This window comes from Botrytis fragariae (genome assembly GCF_013461495.1).
Source record: "Botrytis fragariae strain BVB16 chromosome Unknown tig00000050, whole genome shotgun sequence".
In the NCBI taxonomy this organism is placed as follows: domain Eukaryota; kingdom Fungi; phylum Ascomycota; class Leotiomycetes; order Helotiales; family Sclerotiniaceae; genus Botrytis; species Botrytis fragariae.
In genome coordinates this window covers 638,465-656,068 of record NW_023500992.1, presented here as the reverse complement: position 1 = coordinate 656,068, position 17,604 = coordinate 638,465, and the positions used below count along the sequence as shown (strand labels likewise).

Below are 17,604 nucleotides of genomic sequence, written 5' to 3'. Positions count from 1 at the left end.
ACATGGAATGCACCATTCTCAAACACTCTAATGAAACATGATCGAAATAGTGTTGATTGGCTACTAAAGCTAAAGCTTCATCATATGGGTGATCAACATCGCATAATCGAAAGGAGTATTGAATGAAGGGGGGAGAGCGCCTCCGTTACTTCGAGATACCATATTCTTTTCCTGAGATTCATACTCCATATGCTTCACATACATTCTATCTGTCAATGAAAGCCGTCAGAATAGATACAACTATGAGACATGTCCAGTGGATGAGCTTTTGTTGAATGTTGAATTTAACATCAGAATAGCTAGTGCTGTCATGTGACAATGGTGAGCGCCGATCACCCCGCACCCCAAGAACTGTTAGAAGGCAAAGAAATATACAAATAATAACATCTCAATTCGTTTCCATCAAAAGCCACCGCAATTCTTTCAATCCCTGATACCAAAAATAGCAAACATAAAGCAGACATGAACTTCTCCAATTATGAGATATCTTTCCCAACATAAATATAACGAACAAACAGATAAACATTCTCGCTCGCAACCGCGGCAACTGGAACTGCTTTCGCCTTGAGTTTCCAATTTAAGTTCTTTTCAGTCATGTCGCATTTTCTGGTAAAGAGATCACCCGAGTAGATACCATCGGTTCCGTTGTATGCAGGTGAATTTGGATCCACCGATATACTTAATCTGTCCCTTACGTTTTTGTTCCGAGACATCAACGTGAAGGACTGAACCTGGAGATCTTTTTGATGACGTGACCAGAAAGGCAGACGGTCTTTCAAATTGCCAAGGTCTAGGGTCGCTTCCACGTTGGTAGTAAGAAGAGTCTTTCCAAAATCTACCCATTTTGCAGCAAAGTCGGTCTTGAGGTCCCAAAGTGCCCAGTATCCTTGATGTTGACCTTGAGCTTCAATGGATTGAGCTGCTTGGACAACTGCGTCTTTCGCCGCCTTTCTCAGTGTTGGACCTCCCTCGTACGCAGTATACTGTATGTGTAGTTGCACATCAGTAATAGACTCATAATTGAAATGACGAATTGGTGCCGGAAATTCTAGACGCCATGCTGAAATAGCGCCGGCGCCCTCGAATGGCATGTATCGGGGACCAGAGAAGTCAAGCTCAAACACTCCAGGGTCTTTAGCACCAGAGCTTACGGCTATTGCTGTTATCGGAATTCTGTCGGTTCTAAATGATTCACTTCCAGTGGCAGATTGGGAAGCAGCATAGTCAGCTGCGTTTTGTGTTACGCGATACTTATGCTCTAGCAATGTCAAGACGGCATTCGTGTTAGTTCCAGTCTCTATATCTGATGGTACTGAGACACTAACAGATCGAATTCTGCGCATGTAATGACCGGGGAAATCCATATCATAAAGGAGTTCGCCAATGGAGAAGTCCGTTGTTCCAGTGATTCTGAGTTTCATCAACGCCATGGGATCAAAGTCTTTCAGAGACACACTCTTACTAATGTTGTAATCAGCAGCTGCACAATCTAATTGCGCGCTTTCGAGTCGTCTCAGGTCCAGATAAAGACTTTCGGCAGCTAGAAGACCATCTTGAGAAGGATTCCAATACCCCCCCTTGTTGATTATCGAACTTTTGCTGCCAGCTTCAAAGTTGAACGAGCTCTCCGCTCGAAGTGCCATGGTCATTGAAAGTTCATAAGCCTGGAAATAAAGATTCCTGAAAATTTTCTCCATCCATGTATACAATTGTTCGCTGGTATACTTGGTACGGTACCACTCCTCGGCTCCAGCTGCATCTTCTATTTCGGATTGTTGTATTTCAATGTCCTTCTGGATTGAAGTGATATGGATTTTCTGGATTTCGACCTGCTTGTCGATTGACTTGATTTCACGGCCACTCATATTTGCTGCGAGTCTTCGTTCCCGTAACTGCATCGTTAGGCTAGCTTTCTTGTCTGCTCGACCGGCTTCGTCTACTAGAACAGCTGCAATTCCTCTCGCTAGTGTGGACCCAGCCGCTACTGCATCAGCAATGGAGCTTCCAGCGAAAGAAATGGATCCACCGACACCAAGAGGTTCAAAGTTGGTTGTTGCTTGTGGAACGAGATAAAGAGGTATCGAAAGTGCATCAGTGGCTACGGCCGCGCGATTCTTGGCTCCAGCAGAGAGAGATTGTGTCACTATTAAAAGTCATGGAGTCAGTAAGGAATGCTCAAGAATCTTTTGGGGGCACGGGGAACAAATATTATGTTAGGAAACAGAAAGAATCTGCTTAAGGAAAAGGGCACGCAGGGTTTGAGATTTTGAGCACAATATTGTAAAGCTTGTGAAATGTTCAACGTACTTTCCGCTTTCTCATATGAAGACATTCGAAGTTCGTCTTGTGTGGGGGTATCGATACTTTGCTGAATATCTACCCAATTATCTTTGGGCTTTGGGATCATGGAATCTGGCTCGCCGATAAGCTGGAGGTAGTAATTCAATTGCGCCTCTAGCGAGCTACGATTGATCAAGAGCGATTCGACAGTCTGTTGTGCCTCTTCAAGCTCAACATTCTTGATATCCAGCATCATTTTCTGTATGACTGAAGCATGCTGGGCGTTCCCGATGTTGAAAGTTTCCATCTCTTTCTTTTCAACTACGGCTACAAGGCGCCCTGAAAGTTTGCGTACCTCGGTACATAATGCTAAGGCCTGCTTTAGAAGAGCATCAAAACGCTGCCGTGGTAGTGGACTATTTCGTTCCCCAGAAACCATGCTGAGGATATCAGATACTCCCATGCCTCCTTTGCTAAGAGCTATCAAGGCTCCTGGATCAATGGGTGGTTCGCGAAGGCCGTAGACTACCGGCTTTCCTTGAATATCGAAGGAATTTCGGAGATTGTAAAGGCGTTCGTGAACAAGGCTTCGCATTTGCTTGAACTTAGGATTTAGAGGGGCGCAGAAATAGTTCGTTCGGAGGAAACAAGCGATGTTCTCTTTCTTCGGATCTCTGTCTGCTATTTCGGCTGCGCCTTTCTTTAATTTGGCTGAGAAAGGCAGGCCCAAATCGAATACGACAGAGTCATACATGATATCCTCTTCTCTCAGTTGCTCAAAAGTCATTGCCTTCCTTTTTCTCTTCCCCAAATCCGGTACTTTGGGCGGCTCCTGTCCCAGTACTCGCGCAGCCTCGATGTATCGCTGCGTAGCTATCGGCAGGCTTTCAAGAGAAGCTCGACGGAAATAAACATCTCCCATCGCGATGAGGATCTCTGCGTACTTCATCACTATCCATTTCATATAACTGATTGGTCTTCCCCTGGCCGCGGCATGTACAAGTGAACCGTATGAACGACGCTCCTTAATGGCAAGTTGGATTTCTTTGCTTAAATGGTCAAGGTTCAAAGGATCAAATGAAGTCTCACCCCGGATGGCAATTTGTCGTGCCATTTCCTGGAACGGAGGAAATCGCCAGCATGATCGATAGGTCGATTTGTCATCCACGTTTAGTTCTAGATCAGCAGATGGATCAAAGACCAGTCTTGCAACTTCCAATGCTTCTTCGTATTGCTGGGTGGCAGAAAATCGATCGACTGCCAATAGCACTGTGTGTAGGCCAACCTCCCAACTGTACCGTGATTAGCTGTCATTCCCAACAAATTTTTCACATATATTGAATCTTTTGAATCCATTGTATCTTCTTAAAATATTCAAGGCCCTTTTAAAAACGAATTCTCTCAATCGAATTCGGTGTCAAAAAGGTATGAATTATCAAAAGCAATGTGTTATCAAAAAGAGAAGAGAAAATTATTTCTCTTAAAATCCCACAAACGGGCTACTGTGGCTTCGTTTCCTTTTCATGTTTTGTTTCTTCCTCGAAGGAGATATAGACTTACTTGTAAAGAGCGGTAGGACGTCCCAGCTCATGATACCTGTTGTTTCACCGTCAGTCACCTATTGAAATACTGATGTTAGAAGTGAAGTGAGCTGGGGGAAATTACCATGCCTCATGACTACCAGCCCCAAAACTTTCTCTCATCACACCAGCAGGCAGCTGTGCTATCTTGTTATACAAGCAGCGTAGTGGATCAATTCGGTCAGCGGTAGCTTCCATGAGTTCGTGCGAAAATATGTGGTCAATAGAAACAAGTTCCGTATTGTTCTTGATGACGTCTTTGGTCCATGTCGAACTAAGAAGCTCCATCTTTGGTATATTGAAGAAACTTGCTCTTCTGCCCTCACTAACTTTTGCGCTGACAACAAGTCCTGTCACCCTCTGTGGTAACTTTGACAAAGTCCAGCAGACATCCGAAGCCCCATTGGTACTCTCCAGCTCAGGTGGCACCCAAATCAGAGGTGCGGAATTGGTATATTTGGAGCCTCCGGGGAGCGATTCGAGATCCATTCCTTGTTTCAATGCTTTTTGAAAGTATGTTGCAAATGAGCCTGTCTTGGTAGAAGTTGACACGGTGTTCGAAGTGCTTATTTGGTCATTGCAGAATATAAATGAACCAATGGCCTTGGAAGTGGTTTTGCCAGCCTCACCATAACTGACTTGAAGTGTCAAAGTATTGTCTTGTAATGTGGGATCGACCCGTAGTTGGGCTGAAGATGCCTCTAAGCCCACACTAAGACTGCCAGAGGAAACCCTCTTCGGTGCCCAAGTGTCGTTGACGAACTCTGTCCACGCCATTGTTATTTCCCAGATGCGCACAGGCTCTGCTAAGTTCGGATTTTCATTGCGCAGAGCGTCAAAAGTAGTTACACGGCTCATACTTGAGATGTTCTTCACTAACGTCTTGGGCACGATCGATGGCATAAATAAGTACAGCCTACCTTTGATCATTATTGGGAGGAGATAACTGCCTGTATCCACAAGTCTTTGGCCCTCCCATTCCGTCTCAATTGATGCAATGTCGACCTCGACCTTGGACCATGGTTGCCAAAATACCTCGGCGGTCCTCAATCTTGTCAGAGTGCGGTAGTAGAAGGTATATGGCCCACTGCGAGTCCGGCCAAACAAGTGAAAGATATCTGAGGCTGCTGGTTGCGGTTCATGAACATACGCGACTATATCGAGACTTGAAATTCCATCTAGATCATACAAATAACTCTGGATAGCTTGGAGAAACGTTTTGATGCTTAAGTCTTTCTGCATTAAGGTGGCTTCAAACTGGTCAAAAAGCTCGGATTTGTCGTCTCGTAGCGATGGGTCGATCCAGTTCTCGGGATACAAGAAGATCTTCCTATGTACCTCCCAGAGAGTGTATTGTTGTAGCCAATCCCATTTTTCATGACCTAGAACTGACTTCGAAACTCCTTCTTCCATTCCAAGAAGACATCGTTGAACAAACATTTGCACGACCGAGATAGCTGTCTTGATGCGTGAAGTTCGAATTTGTGGCCCCATCTGTACATCGACCAAGAAATACTCAAACAGTCCATCTGCATCCCAAATACCAAGGTCTTGGGTGATGAACTTTTGTTGCAGAAGATAAGCTACGAGTGTCTTGCGCTGGCTCTCCATTAGTCCTTCATCTGACGCCTCTCGTTGTGAAGGTGTCAATCTCTTTTGCAGATTCTTGGCGGCTTCCATGTATGTATCTCCACTGTTGAGCTGTGATAGAGGTTTTGCAAGGTAAAACAATTCTGTCATAAGAGGCTTGGAGGTAACATCAGATGCGCTACCCAAACCCTCGTAGAAAGCAAGAATGGCTCTAAGGTTGACAAAGGAATCGTGGTTGCGCAATACTGCTACAAGATCCGCAGGAGTATGATTTGGGTATTTTGCATTGAGGACGCTTTCTACCAACGTGTCTTTCCAACCAGTGCTTGCTGCGATTTTGGTTGCAATTGTCTTCACATCTGGATTCTTAGGGTTGTATAGCCACGAGAAAAGGCTGATTAGGTCACTGTCCGCGATCATTATATTATCCCTCAACTCGCGGTACTCTTGGAGCTGCACCAAGCTCATGAGAGAAGGTGTATTAAGATTCATTGACAGCATCTCATCTTCTGTTTTTCCCGCTCTGTCGATATATTCGAGCTCTGATGTCGTGAGCTTTGCAGCTTGGCAAATACACACTGCTCTTTGAATAGCCTCTAAAATCAATGTTGCTCGTTGGATAGATGTTGATGGCTGGAGCTCTTCATCAGTGAAGGGTGTCGTCATTGATCTGCATGTTGACCATGAGATTTGGGATGGGGGAATGCTACTCTTTAGAAGATATGGCTGTCTGGCATTCATGCGAAATGCGCTCCATGTTTTCGAGTTGGTATCAAACGGCACCTCGATCCCATTTATCATCAGACTGATAGTGCTATTCAACGCACCAGTATAGTGCAGTTTGAAATCATCTGTTGTCATGGGTGTGAAGTATGCATCTAGCGTCTTTGCGTTAGTCATGATTTCAACTGGTACGCTGAGCTGTTTGAGAGCTGCCATAGCTGATTCGAGTGCACTGTTTTCGTTTGTTGATACCTTCACAGTGTCTGTGAGAAGGGTTGATAGAACTGTTATATCAACACCTTCCACAAGATCTTTCATGGTATTGAGAATAGATGTTGTGAGAGTATCTTGAACAATCACAGGTTTCGCCATTTCGACAAAAGCAGCTCGTCGTGCCTGTACTTGCGCTTCGGCCTCAATCGAAATGTCATTCACAGAGGGGCTGGGCTAGCAGGAAGCTGGGTTGGGGCCCAGTTTTGCAAGAGGATGTTGTTTGTGAGTATATTTGTGCTGCTCTGAAAACGGGACTCGATGACAGCTCGAGGAAAGAGAGAGTTCTCAACAAGATTCTGTAGCGCGGTCTTCACAGTAGGAAATTCTGCACATCCATCTAGAATCTGCTGCTTCTCATTCGCTGTCAATATGCCTGCGAGTTTGAATTGGGCAGACCATTTATTTGCTGTTGAGGAGGGAATTACCGAAATTTTGGCTGACCAGTTTTTGGATTTATTGATGAGGCTCTGTAGATTTTGCTGTGTGTCAAGGGTTGTGATAGTGGTTCGAATCTGAGACCCTTCGACAAATTCAACGACCAGGCTGGCCGTAATTGAGTCAAATGTACGTGCCGCACATTCGACGATAGTTTCATGAGTAGGAATGGCTCCATTGAAAAGGGATGAAAGTGATTTTCTCAAGTCTTTGGTTCCATCTAGTATCGCGCCCGTAAGCTTTTGTCCAGGGTTTCCTCCAGTAATACTGCTCTCATCACTCGCAGGTTTCCCAAGAGCTAGTACAAGTGTTTCAATAGTCCAGCCTGAGTTTAATAAAGTTGTCCAATTCGTAATAGTAGAAAGCGTCTTATTGGGATTTGCCAAGGGATCTTCCCTGTCGAAGAAGATCTTGAAGAATGGCACACAATATTTGGGAGGAACAGAAAGCATTCGACATATAGTAACATATCGATACAAGATAGAAAAGGTCTCGATATTCAGGTCATCATTTGCAAGATTGGTGGCTTCGAGCAGATCATTGATGTATTCAAAACGCCAGTTGAGGCTTGCACAAATGCTCGCACCGCATTCTTGAATTTTAACTACCTTCCCTCCAGGCTGGAAGTATGCACCATCTTTGGGAACGGCGAATATTTCTCCCAGAGAAGCGCTGAGAAATTTGCGATGAAGGAGAGACTCGTCGCCAAATGAATCGATGAGACCCCATAGGGGAACAAGAGCAGCAGGTTCTAATCCACACAGGTCACTGAGCTTCACGATAGAAGCAATTCCTTTAATGACGTATACAGAAATAGAAGCGACTTGGGATACAGTATTTGATCTGAAAGACGGCGAGCTCTCCATTTCTCTGTTACGTAAGCAGTGGATAGCAGCATCGAGTACTTTGGTTGACCACCCAAGCCTGGCCTTCAGACGCAAGAAGGATTGAATGTTTCGGCATATGTTTGAAGTAAGAGGCTGGAACGGTGGACTCGATGCGTTCGATAGCAGTCGAAGCTCTGCAAGTGATTCAGTGAACTCGTTAGACCCAGCTTCGTTGGTAATAACCAGCTGTTGATCGAAAAGCTGAGTCTTTACAAGGTCAAGGACATCTTGAAACTCCAGCCCGGACCTCTGCATCAATTGATCTTTGATCTGTGTTAAGCCCTCGGCAGCGCCTAACATGGTTTCATCATCCTCATAACCCCACATCTGGCAGAACTCATGCTCCTGTATTCTCGTATCAATGATACTGTCACTTGAAAGACCTTTAAGGAGGTCACTAAAGATTTGTGGGTAGAAGCTTTCTCCGGTAATAGCTGCGAATTCCATCTGGTGCAGGCCCAGTGTTTCGGCAGCTCTTTGCCTCTCCAAGACTTCTTTCGCTCCCAAGCTCAGCGATCTCTTCACTTCATCTGTAGTTGTTGCTTTTATTGTTTGCAGAATTGTCTCTGGTGCTTGGAATTTGTCAACGAAGTCACAATGGGCTACTTGAAAAATGTCAAAGTAAGAGAGTACCATATTGCGCGCCTGATCGTATGGAAAGGAGGTAAAGGGGAATCTTTGCTTTGAGATGATCTTGGAATAGACCTCGTAGTCTGTGTTCCCTGGCAGATTGAGTGGTGTAGGAGAATGCTCATCGTCTTGAGCATCAATGGGAGTATTGAATACTCGAATAGAATCTGGCGAACCAAGACACTTATGGCGGATGAAAGACTCAAGCACCTCGTTCACAAGACTGATGTATGGGATCAAAGTCTGCGAATTTGCACAGGTAAGTTCAAGGTTCCTAAGATCCGGACGCCGCTGTGACAGGATGTTCAGCAGACTATTTCGAGTGCCTGGCGGGTCATCATATTGTGGGCTTGTTCCCGTCGGCGTCGTGTTACTGAGCAAGCTCAAAAGATCGGCGAAATAGGCAGAAAGGGAGGTGATAGAACAACATTCCTCACAAGTCGTATCTTCGAGCCGGAAGATATCAGTGAGATTGTTATGAGATTTGCCCATCCAACTTTCATCACTTGGTACATTTGTGATCTCCCCCTCGAAATAAGGGTCAATCATGACTGAATCTGCTCTACGGGAATTCATCAAATGTAACCAGAGTTGCTCGTTCCAGCAATCGACACGTTCTGCACAGTCATATATCTTGAGTGAACTCTCGACGCTGGTACCAGCTGTGACCAAAGAATTCTTAAAGTTGCTCTTTGACTGGGCTGTGATGCTTCGCACAGAATGGTAGTTGGAATTATAGAGATACACCACGTCTTCAGGGTCTTCAACGAGACTTGAGAGGATTTTTAAAGTTTTGATAAATTCAATCGCGGCTGAGAATTCGGCGTCTTTCAAGTCTGGGAAGGCTTTTTTCACATAGACTAAAAGCTCGAGCGATCCGATTTCAAGCTCGTCACCGATCATCGCGGTCAGAATGCAATCGGCAATTTGTTGAGGGCGCTCTTTGATGGAGAACTTGCCCTCTCTGAGCAGGATAAGCAACACGATAAGTGAGTGATTATCGAGGAACTCAGCGCGTACTTCTTCCAATTTGGCAATTGTTAAATTGGTGGTTGTCCAATTATATGGAAAGTTGGCCGGCGTTGCTGTCACTTTTTGATCCAACAGACTGCGGGGAAAAAGCAATGATGCCAGGCCTTCAAGAGTATAGGAGCTCAAGAGTGTCAGAAGTTGACCACAAACGTACTCCTCGTCGTCAAAGTAAAACAAGAGCGATCTTACGAAAGTCATGGCGACAATGGTGTCCGTTGGTATGTTTCCTCCCTCGAGGAACCAATCAATGGCTGATCGAGGATCTCCAGGCCAAAGCTCGCTGGCATGATTCAACCTTTCTCTGAGGTCGCCAGGAAGAAGACCACTGTCAATTGCCTCGATAAAAAGAGGCATGTCGGATTTGTCAATTACTGCAGTATGCTTTTGCTCTTGATCTTGATTTTTGGGAGTGTTTTCTTACGATACCAAATGAAGGGAGCTTTTTAGGATCAAATTGGTGCCGACTTTGCAGTTTATTCTCCCCAACTATTCCAAACGTCTGTCACTTGTGGCTTCTATCATGTTTCCGATATCATCCCATGATCGATCTGAACCCCTCCTCCCCCTCCCCCCACTTCATGCTCTGCAGTGGGACTAGGTGGCAAAATGCACTGCTGTCTGATGAGTGGATTAGTTTAATCTATTCAGCTTGAAACAATTGCATAAACTGATTTTATGCAATGCAATCCGCAAGAACATGCGGAGGCGTGTGCTCCGTAATAGATCTGGCGATACTCGAGAATGCATTGCAAGACAATACGACGACACGAGTCAGGTAAATAAAAAATTGCTTTAATTTCGCAGCTCCTCCTACGCAATTTGTACCGCCAATTATGCATTCGTGTCTCGATCAGTAAGGTCAATTCGTGCTTTAGGAAGCAGGAGGTCATGAGTGATCCTCCTAGTGAATTTCCTGGACCCCCACGACGCAGCCCGTTACCCTGAAGAAGAGGGTAACAAAAGCCCGATATCGATCATCGCGAAACGTGCATGAACCGATCTGCAAAGGCGACAAGAACCTGGATGGCATCTTGGTAGGTAGAAAATAGAAACACGTTGAACTTACCTCTGCATTCAGTGTTCACCAGTCGTACACCGGATCGTCAGAAGGTGTCGCTCCCCAGATTCAATTGGCACATTCAACTCGCTCAGAAGATTGCATACATGAACATATCCGATGTAGTAGTGGGCAGGTATGTTTGGATTGCAAATGCTTTTGATGTTCCAACTGCAGCGCTGACTACCAGAAACCCTGCCAGTCATTTTCCACATTTACCCGCAGTCAACCGCAATTACTAAAAATAAGCTTATTTTCGGAACCCTTTTCCGCATCTCAATTCCGTGATACTTATGCGTGTAAGCCAACACACCCCACTGTATTCTGCATCGCCCATCAATATCGGTTAGCTGTTCCGAGAGATGTGCAGGTCACACTAGATGGACACCATGTTGATTGATCTTGATGTCGACGGGTCATATTGCATGTCTGTACCCCCAAGGCTAACTAGTTTGCATCACTTATGACACAATCAAGCCAGTAATACTTGTTCGACTCCATTACCAGCAACTAACATTTCACGTGTTTTCTATGCTTGCTTTCATGCTATTGCTTCACTAGTGGTGAAATAAGGCAAGAATTTCACAAATTTCTCCACACTCAGAAGTCATGATGTATTTTGCACAATAATATGCGAAACCCTTCAATTCACCACCTAGTCAAGTGTCTTTTTACATTTCGAACCATTTTGCTCTACAGATCCTACAATGTCTTTGAGTCTTTCTTCCGGCCCTGTCAAACTCGACACCAGTGGCAATGGCGACGAATTGCAGCATTACGATCAAGTTTGTGCCATCTCTCAAGCTGCCATCAACAAAGGCTTTGTAAAGCTTTTCGAGAAGCAGCCGCTTGCAGCACGATCAATTCACTGGAGCAATGAAGATGTTTTTGATGGACAATTGGTAGCTACAATGCTGCCTCCTCAAATAGGTAAAAAAAAAAAAAAATAACTCTCATGGCCATTGCTAGTCAATGTGTTAGCTTCATACTCCAGCCAGTTTGTTGATTGCTGATTCGATGATCGTGCAGAGCTTGATGTAGAATCTGGCGATAGCTCCAAGTTTACGCTTCAGCTTCGCTTTGATCAGGGGAGAATTTTTCTTGGCCAAAATACCTACCAGACTATCGATGGCTGGGTGATTGCTTTCACGCCACTTTCCTTCGCAGATTGTCTGAATACAACAATCGCAGATCTTGCTGCGGCGGCCAGTGTGGAAGACACGGAAGACAATGTAGTCTTTAGATCTGACAGGCCAACAAAGCTATGTCCTGGAGAATACTCAATCCATCGCTTGTTTGCTGCTATTGCTGGTGAGGACTTTTAAAAAAAATTGCGGAAGCTAAAGTTAATTCGTTTTCTTATAGATCTCCCCTGGGGTAGCATCATATGGGAGCGCTCGTACATGATGCAACCCAGTAGGCAAAAACTTTCCCTTGAGCAATGGGCCAAAGACCCCGCAAACAACGCTCTTTACAACGAGGTTCAGCAATGTTTGAGGGAATGGACCTTAGAGAACAAACTTGCCTCTTGTTTTACACAAGGGATGTTGTTGAAAGTGCCCAAGGCAAAAGGTTAGTCCACTGGCAATGATTGTTGATATCGCTAACTTCTTTGAAGTTAGTAGTGGGAAGGTAACGTTCGGTAAGTCTCTTCGAGCGCCTCATAATATTGTCGTTCTGACTTTGAGTTAAGCTTCCAGGGCGCTCCGATTGCAGAATTACCCTTACATAGACGAAGAGAGACAGTCACTATTGACCAAAAATAAGCAAGTCATGAAAGGTGTAAATGGAAGCCCTTATAATTGTCTCTGCTTCTGCGAAGTGGTGGGAAGCAGAGTCGATCTTCCCGTAACCAAACTTTTACCATTTACTGTAAGATGATGACCTAAAGACAAAATTTACTTTGCCTGGTGTAATAGATACCACAGCTGACTTTCTGACACAGGGAAACTTAGCAGGGCCTAGTAAAGGCACAAGTGGTGAGTATCTTGGAACTTTCATACTCGACCGCCGCCTTGTCTTCGGACAAACCCAGCTGTTATCGCCACTACAAGATCTTTGTGTTGCAATGCAGACCATACCGTTCGAGCCTGAGGCAAGGATTGGTGGAAGTTATCTAACTTCTGGCCGACGACTTCGCGTGGTTGGTAACACGGCAGATTTGACAGCTGGTAAACCATATCGTTGGGAACAATTAAAAGATGACACTGGGGCGAGTACCCGTATGTTGGCGGGCATTGCAGGAAGAAAGACGAGAACTACGTCTATGGCGAAGATAACATTAGAAGCTGGACCACAAATGACAGCTCTCAAGATAAGTGGCGAATATGGCTATACCTGTCGGACCGAATACTCAAGGTAGGTAGAACATCAATCTTTCTCCGGGTAGGGACTGACCAAGCAAAGCCTTGTTATTAGCGATATCGCTTCATGGACAGTCACTATTAGTGTGAGAGGCTCTCAAGATACTGTGGGTAATCTAGCAGTCTTAAACAGCCCCAAAGCTATCTTGGAAGGATGTACAATAGAGAAAGACCCATACACCGGACTTGATATTATCATACCCAATGACTTCTCTACCAATCTTACGGGAACCCCATCAGATCCAAAATGGGTTCTGATACGGTCAGCAATGAAAGTCAACATTGGCAGAGCTTTATCGAAACTATCTAGCGACTTAAAATTTCTCCAGGGTATCAATAAGTTCATGTATGGAGGGAATGGCGAGTTTATATTCGGACCCACCATGCTCAACGAAGATCTGGGTGCATTTGCGACTATCAACTTCTCGTAAGTGCAAAGAGCCCCCTTGGTATATGAATTTGTCACTAAAATATTGAAAATTACGCAGTCCAGAAGAAAGTCGAGTTGATTGGCCTACTCTGGAAACGAAGGGCGCTGGCGACAACATTTGCGCAGAAAAATATACTTCCGACACCTCTGTGACAACCCTGCACCCGCGTCTAAACTGGACATCTCCTGTTAATGCATATAACTCCGCCGCGCAAACCATCGATCTCACCTTGACTTTTTCGAATAGCTCCAATGATGGAATAGCTTTTAAGTCTATTGCCGTCGTTTGCCTCAAAATGAAAGGATTAGAAGGTAAAACATTGTTTGACACGGGCCTGGACCACTGGAACGTGAAGGAATCCAGCGTTCAGTCTGTCAAGCCTTGGTCATTTACGACTGAAAAGATGAGCCAAACACTCGATTTGAGGGCAAGTATTATCGATGCCGGGCTCCAATTAAACATTCTCCCTGCTGTCCTCGGTACTGCACACGATGGCACAAATTTACCTTCTAAGTTTATAGTACCTTCAAAGGGCTCTTTCACATTGAAACTGAAGGGACCGGTTCACACGAAATCGGGTGCTGGCCTTTATGTCTTGCAACTAGATGAAGTGTGGGCAGGTATTAGGGCAATCAAACCTATGGAAGGACGCGCGACTACGTTTTTGGTGTTGGAATTGAAAGCGGATAGCCAAAATCCAACTCCCTATACTGTTACTCAAGCGGAGGCTGATGAGAAACGAGGAGTCTCACACGATTGATCACTCCTGGGTCAATTTAGGGAATTTCTTCATGGATTGAATTTTACTCAATTTGTGGGTTTGATTTCTGTGCTTTCGTTGAATGTTTTGTTTCATTTTGATATAGTTTGGTCATAGTTTCCAATAGCTGCCTCATACTTTTGATATAAGACACATTAAATTCTCTGGTTTTGACACTGGTGACACGATAAAATGATTCATAGACCTCTTGCAACATGCTAATTTGAATCGTCTCTTTTGGGGTAGTAAAACCCAACCTTTACAATACTTTCAGATGGATCTCAAAACGCCTAGCGATCACAAAGCACAACATAATCGTAAACGAGTGCTCTGAGCTCATGCACAAATTACTTCGTGCCATCACTTCCCCCTGTAGTACCTCCCAGGCTGTCACATTCCTTGCAACTCAGATGTCATTTGAAGGCAAAAAGACTTAGTTCCGGAATCTAGATCGGTGTAAAGCGGGGAAGTAGTCTGAGTACAAGCATCAATTTTCGGCTAAACGAGGTACCAAGACGCATGTTGTGAACACTCCATGTCAATACGTGGCTTTCGTATCTCTCTCCCGCTGCTTTCTTCATTTGGCATCGTGCAGAAAGATAGGCATGATGTGCATCTTTTATCCAATTCTGTTTCCACGGGCGTCTACACTCCGCTATGAACGACTCATTCTCAGGTCAATTATGCAACCATCACAGTTGTACTCGGCAACAATAAGAAGTCCCGTACCTCCTGACTGAAAGAGCTCCTTGCACTAGCATTATATGTCTGTTAAATTACATGAGACCAAGTACAGAAAGGAAGCTGATTCATTTATTCGCCATATGTGGTTGCAATCATTAGTTGCGTGATGTGTCAATCATTACACCATTACTTGTTTTCCTTCCACGAGTTATATCTTATCATGTTTCTTAAGTGGGATAGACTCACATCCCCCTGAAAGAAGACTGACATAAGTCAAATCTCATTTAACTTTTGTTCCGTCGTTTCCTGTTCAGTTTTTTCACACCTTTAAACTTGAATTTATCATACAACAAATAACAGACGCTTGGAAGAACATAAAATATCAATACATTCCAGCTTTTCTAAGCTAAAATATATCAAGATATATATATATAAGATAAAGATGTCTACTGTTTCATCTGGTCAAGGAGTTGCCAGTGTTGTTCAAGGTATCCAAAACTCTACCCAGGGAGTTACTATTGCAACAGCGAAGAACGAGTTGGAGTCTATTAGCCCTGATTCGTGAGTTCTCCTTCATACAAAACACTGTCTCTTCATCTCTTGCCTTGTTTCTGATCCCCCATTTTCACTTTCCTTCTTCAATCTTGATGGATGTCCATTCATATTCATGTCAAAACTTCTGGCTAACGAACCTTATCAGAGCTCTCTGGGTGCAAAGTATGTTCCCTGCAAACTTCTTCGAAGATCTTTGGTTTTTTTGTATCATAATCCATTTAACGTGGCTAATCAACCTAGATTGGGAGGCGAAAAAGTGGTCTGATGTTGACGTTAATGGCGTTTCGTGAGTTGATTTATTTTGGTGACACCCTTTTGAAACTATTATATCAACGTTGTGTCCTTGGGACTCGTGGTGGAAGTATTAGTTCAATTTCATAAAAAAGTTTCGATATCTATATGGAGCATTTTCCCCTCTACTTCTTACCATATCTCGCTTTCCTGACTAATTCTTCCGCAATACTAGTGGTGGCACCTTTATTTATGGTAAGCACATGATCATGTCAACACCATGTACTCGTGGTTAGGAAGGGTTAACAAGCCTAGATCCTGTGCTTATTTCTCTGCCAAATGGCAAGGTCCATGCATTTGCCGTGTAAGTCTCTTTATTCCAAAGAAATTTAATGAAGCCAACATTGATCTTGACTTTGATAGCGGTGCCGATCTCTATCTGAGCCACAAGTGGTACAGTCAATCAACAGGATGGTCGAGTTGGGTCTCCACCACTAGAAAGAGTGCCTCCTCCCCTGTTGTCACACATTATGGTACTGCCACTGCCAATACATTCGCTGTCTTTTATGTCTCATTAGAGCATATCCCGTACGGAGGGATAAGTACCTCCGAGTATGTTCTCAGTTTTCATCCACCAAATATAGAGGATTTAATTTGAAACTAAAACTTTACGTCAGTACTGATTTCACCTGGACAGCCATCGGTGACGGGGTTAAGAAGTTGTGAGTAAATCTCTAGACTTTACGCCTTTCAAATAAAATCATTAACATTACAAAGAAGAAGTGACTCTCTAGCAGCCCTGGATCGAAGCTACGACCAATCCATGTCTGTTGTCGGTGTCGAACTTACTACAGGAGAGCTTTTACACACATGGAGTGCCGGGGGTACCTGGGCTAATGCTTGGGAAACGCGGAGTGGAGCTGGCTATTGCTTGAGTAAACCCACGATTGTGTGTTCCAAAGCATTATGTATCGATGTCTTCGTGTTTGCAGCAGATCGCGGTTTGAGGCAATTGACCCACCGATCTGGTGGCATTGGGTGGGGAACTTGGCAGAATCTTTCTGGCGCTTATATATACGATGTGAGTCTCCTTAACTGTAGCGAGAGACGCAAGCTCATAATGAATGAAGCCCATTTCCATCTCGGCATCTCCTGGCCGAATTGACGTCTTTGGAATCGGTCTTGATGGGTATATCTATCGAAGTACTGTAACTCTGACTGGGAATGAGGTTGGAAGTTTTACACGGACATACGTCGGCGCTCCTTCTATCTCATCTCCGAAGGTACAAGTCACATCACCTGGTGTATTTTCGGTGACTACTAGGAAATCAAAGGGTGTTTACCAACAGATTTTGTAGGTGACTATGAGTCGTGCTGGCAAATTCTTACTGACGTTTATAGCTACGAGTCAACTACTGGTGTATGGACACCCAGCAGTGGTATGACGGAAATCGTCCCCCCTGTATGATGAATGAATGACAGGTATCATGATGGGAAACAAACTGTTCTATGCGGAACTGGGTGCGGAAGTATCGAGCGTTGCTAAGATATTTGAGGGTGGTATCGTGGCTGTGTGAAGTGATTAGTAGCAATTGATATTTAAATGAACTCTCCTCTTCAGAACATGAACTGCTGCAATCTTTTTGAAATGTTGCTTCCAGCAGTGGCTCATAGCAGGTATAAGCCTCTAAAGACCCTATAAGTATTCAAATCACAGAGAACCCAATACTTCCATAGATCCCACAATTCTCGCATAGGCCCCCTTATAAAGTTCTCAGTTGGATTTTTTATGGCCCTTCTTCACTTGATATGTTTCTCCAGAGAGCTGGATCAAAATTTGATTGTACAGTAGACTCATTAATATCTATCACCGAACCATCCCAAATCCTATTCAATGTACTTCACTTTGAATATGCATGCATTCAAAGCAACAAGAATGAATCTTTCATACGTAGTCATTTCTCACCACTAAGAATTGTTGTATTAACGAAATTTTTCAATATACAGGAATAAAACAGAGAAAGTGCGGATATTTAAGCATTTGTCCATTCTATTAATTGCATTGTCGTATAAAATATGACAAGATGTTTCCA

The 17,604-nt window shown here is 44.1% G+C and overlaps 4 protein-coding genes across 4 annotated transcripts; 3 read left to right on the top strand and 1 right to left on the bottom strand.

Annotated features, from left to right (window-relative positions):
- Window positions 1–476: 476 nt before the first annotated feature.
- Window positions 477–9,784, bottom strand: Bfra_004215 (putative toxin subunit protein; the record flags this gene model as incomplete). Its single annotated transcript, XM_037334621.1, has 5 exons — window positions 477–2,143; window positions 2,308–3,572; window positions 3,841–3,876; window positions 3,946–6,620; window positions 6,761–9,784. The coding sequence occupies 5 exons, from the start codon at window positions 9,782–9,784 to the stop codon at window positions 477–479; spliced, it is 8,667 nt and encodes a 2,888-aa protein (XP_037193155.1).
- A 451-nt stretch (window positions 9,785–10,235) lies between these two features.
- Window positions 10,236–10,729, top strand: Bfra_004214 (uncharacterized protein; the record flags this gene model as incomplete). The annotated part of the gene is made up of 3 exons (XM_037334620.1): window positions 10,236–10,283; window positions 10,363–10,464; window positions 10,538–10,729. Coding segments are annotated over 3 exons (342 nt in total), but the record flags the coding sequence as incomplete, so codon positions are not given.
- A 465-nt stretch (window positions 10,730–11,194) lies between these two features.
- Window positions 11,195–14,041, top strand: Bfra_004213 (uncharacterized protein; the record flags this gene model as incomplete). The annotated part of the gene is made up of 8 exons (XM_037334619.1): window positions 11,195–11,417; window positions 11,517–11,798; window positions 11,853–12,059; window positions 12,106–12,129; window positions 12,181–12,359; window positions 12,433–12,845; window positions 12,894–13,277; window positions 13,339–14,041. The coding sequence occupies 8 exons, from the start codon at window positions 11,195–11,197 to the stop codon at window positions 14,039–14,041; spliced, it is 2,415 nt and encodes an 804-aa protein (XP_037193153.1).
- Window positions 14,042–15,167: 1,126 nt separating this feature from the next.
- Bfra_004212 (uncharacterized protein) lies at window positions 15,168–17,088 on the top strand (the record flags this gene model as incomplete). The annotated part of the gene is made up of 10 exons (XM_037334618.1): window positions 15,168–15,286; window positions 15,426–15,442; window positions 15,521–15,566; window positions 15,822–15,875; window positions 15,935–16,123; window positions 16,189–16,233; window positions 16,289–16,592; window positions 16,642–16,865; window positions 16,913–16,950; window positions 16,994–17,088. The coding sequence occupies 10 exons, from the start codon at window positions 15,168–15,170 to the stop codon at window positions 17,086–17,088; spliced, it is 1,131 nt and encodes a 376-aa protein (XP_037193152.1).
- Window positions 17,089–17,604: the final 516 nt, after the last annotated feature.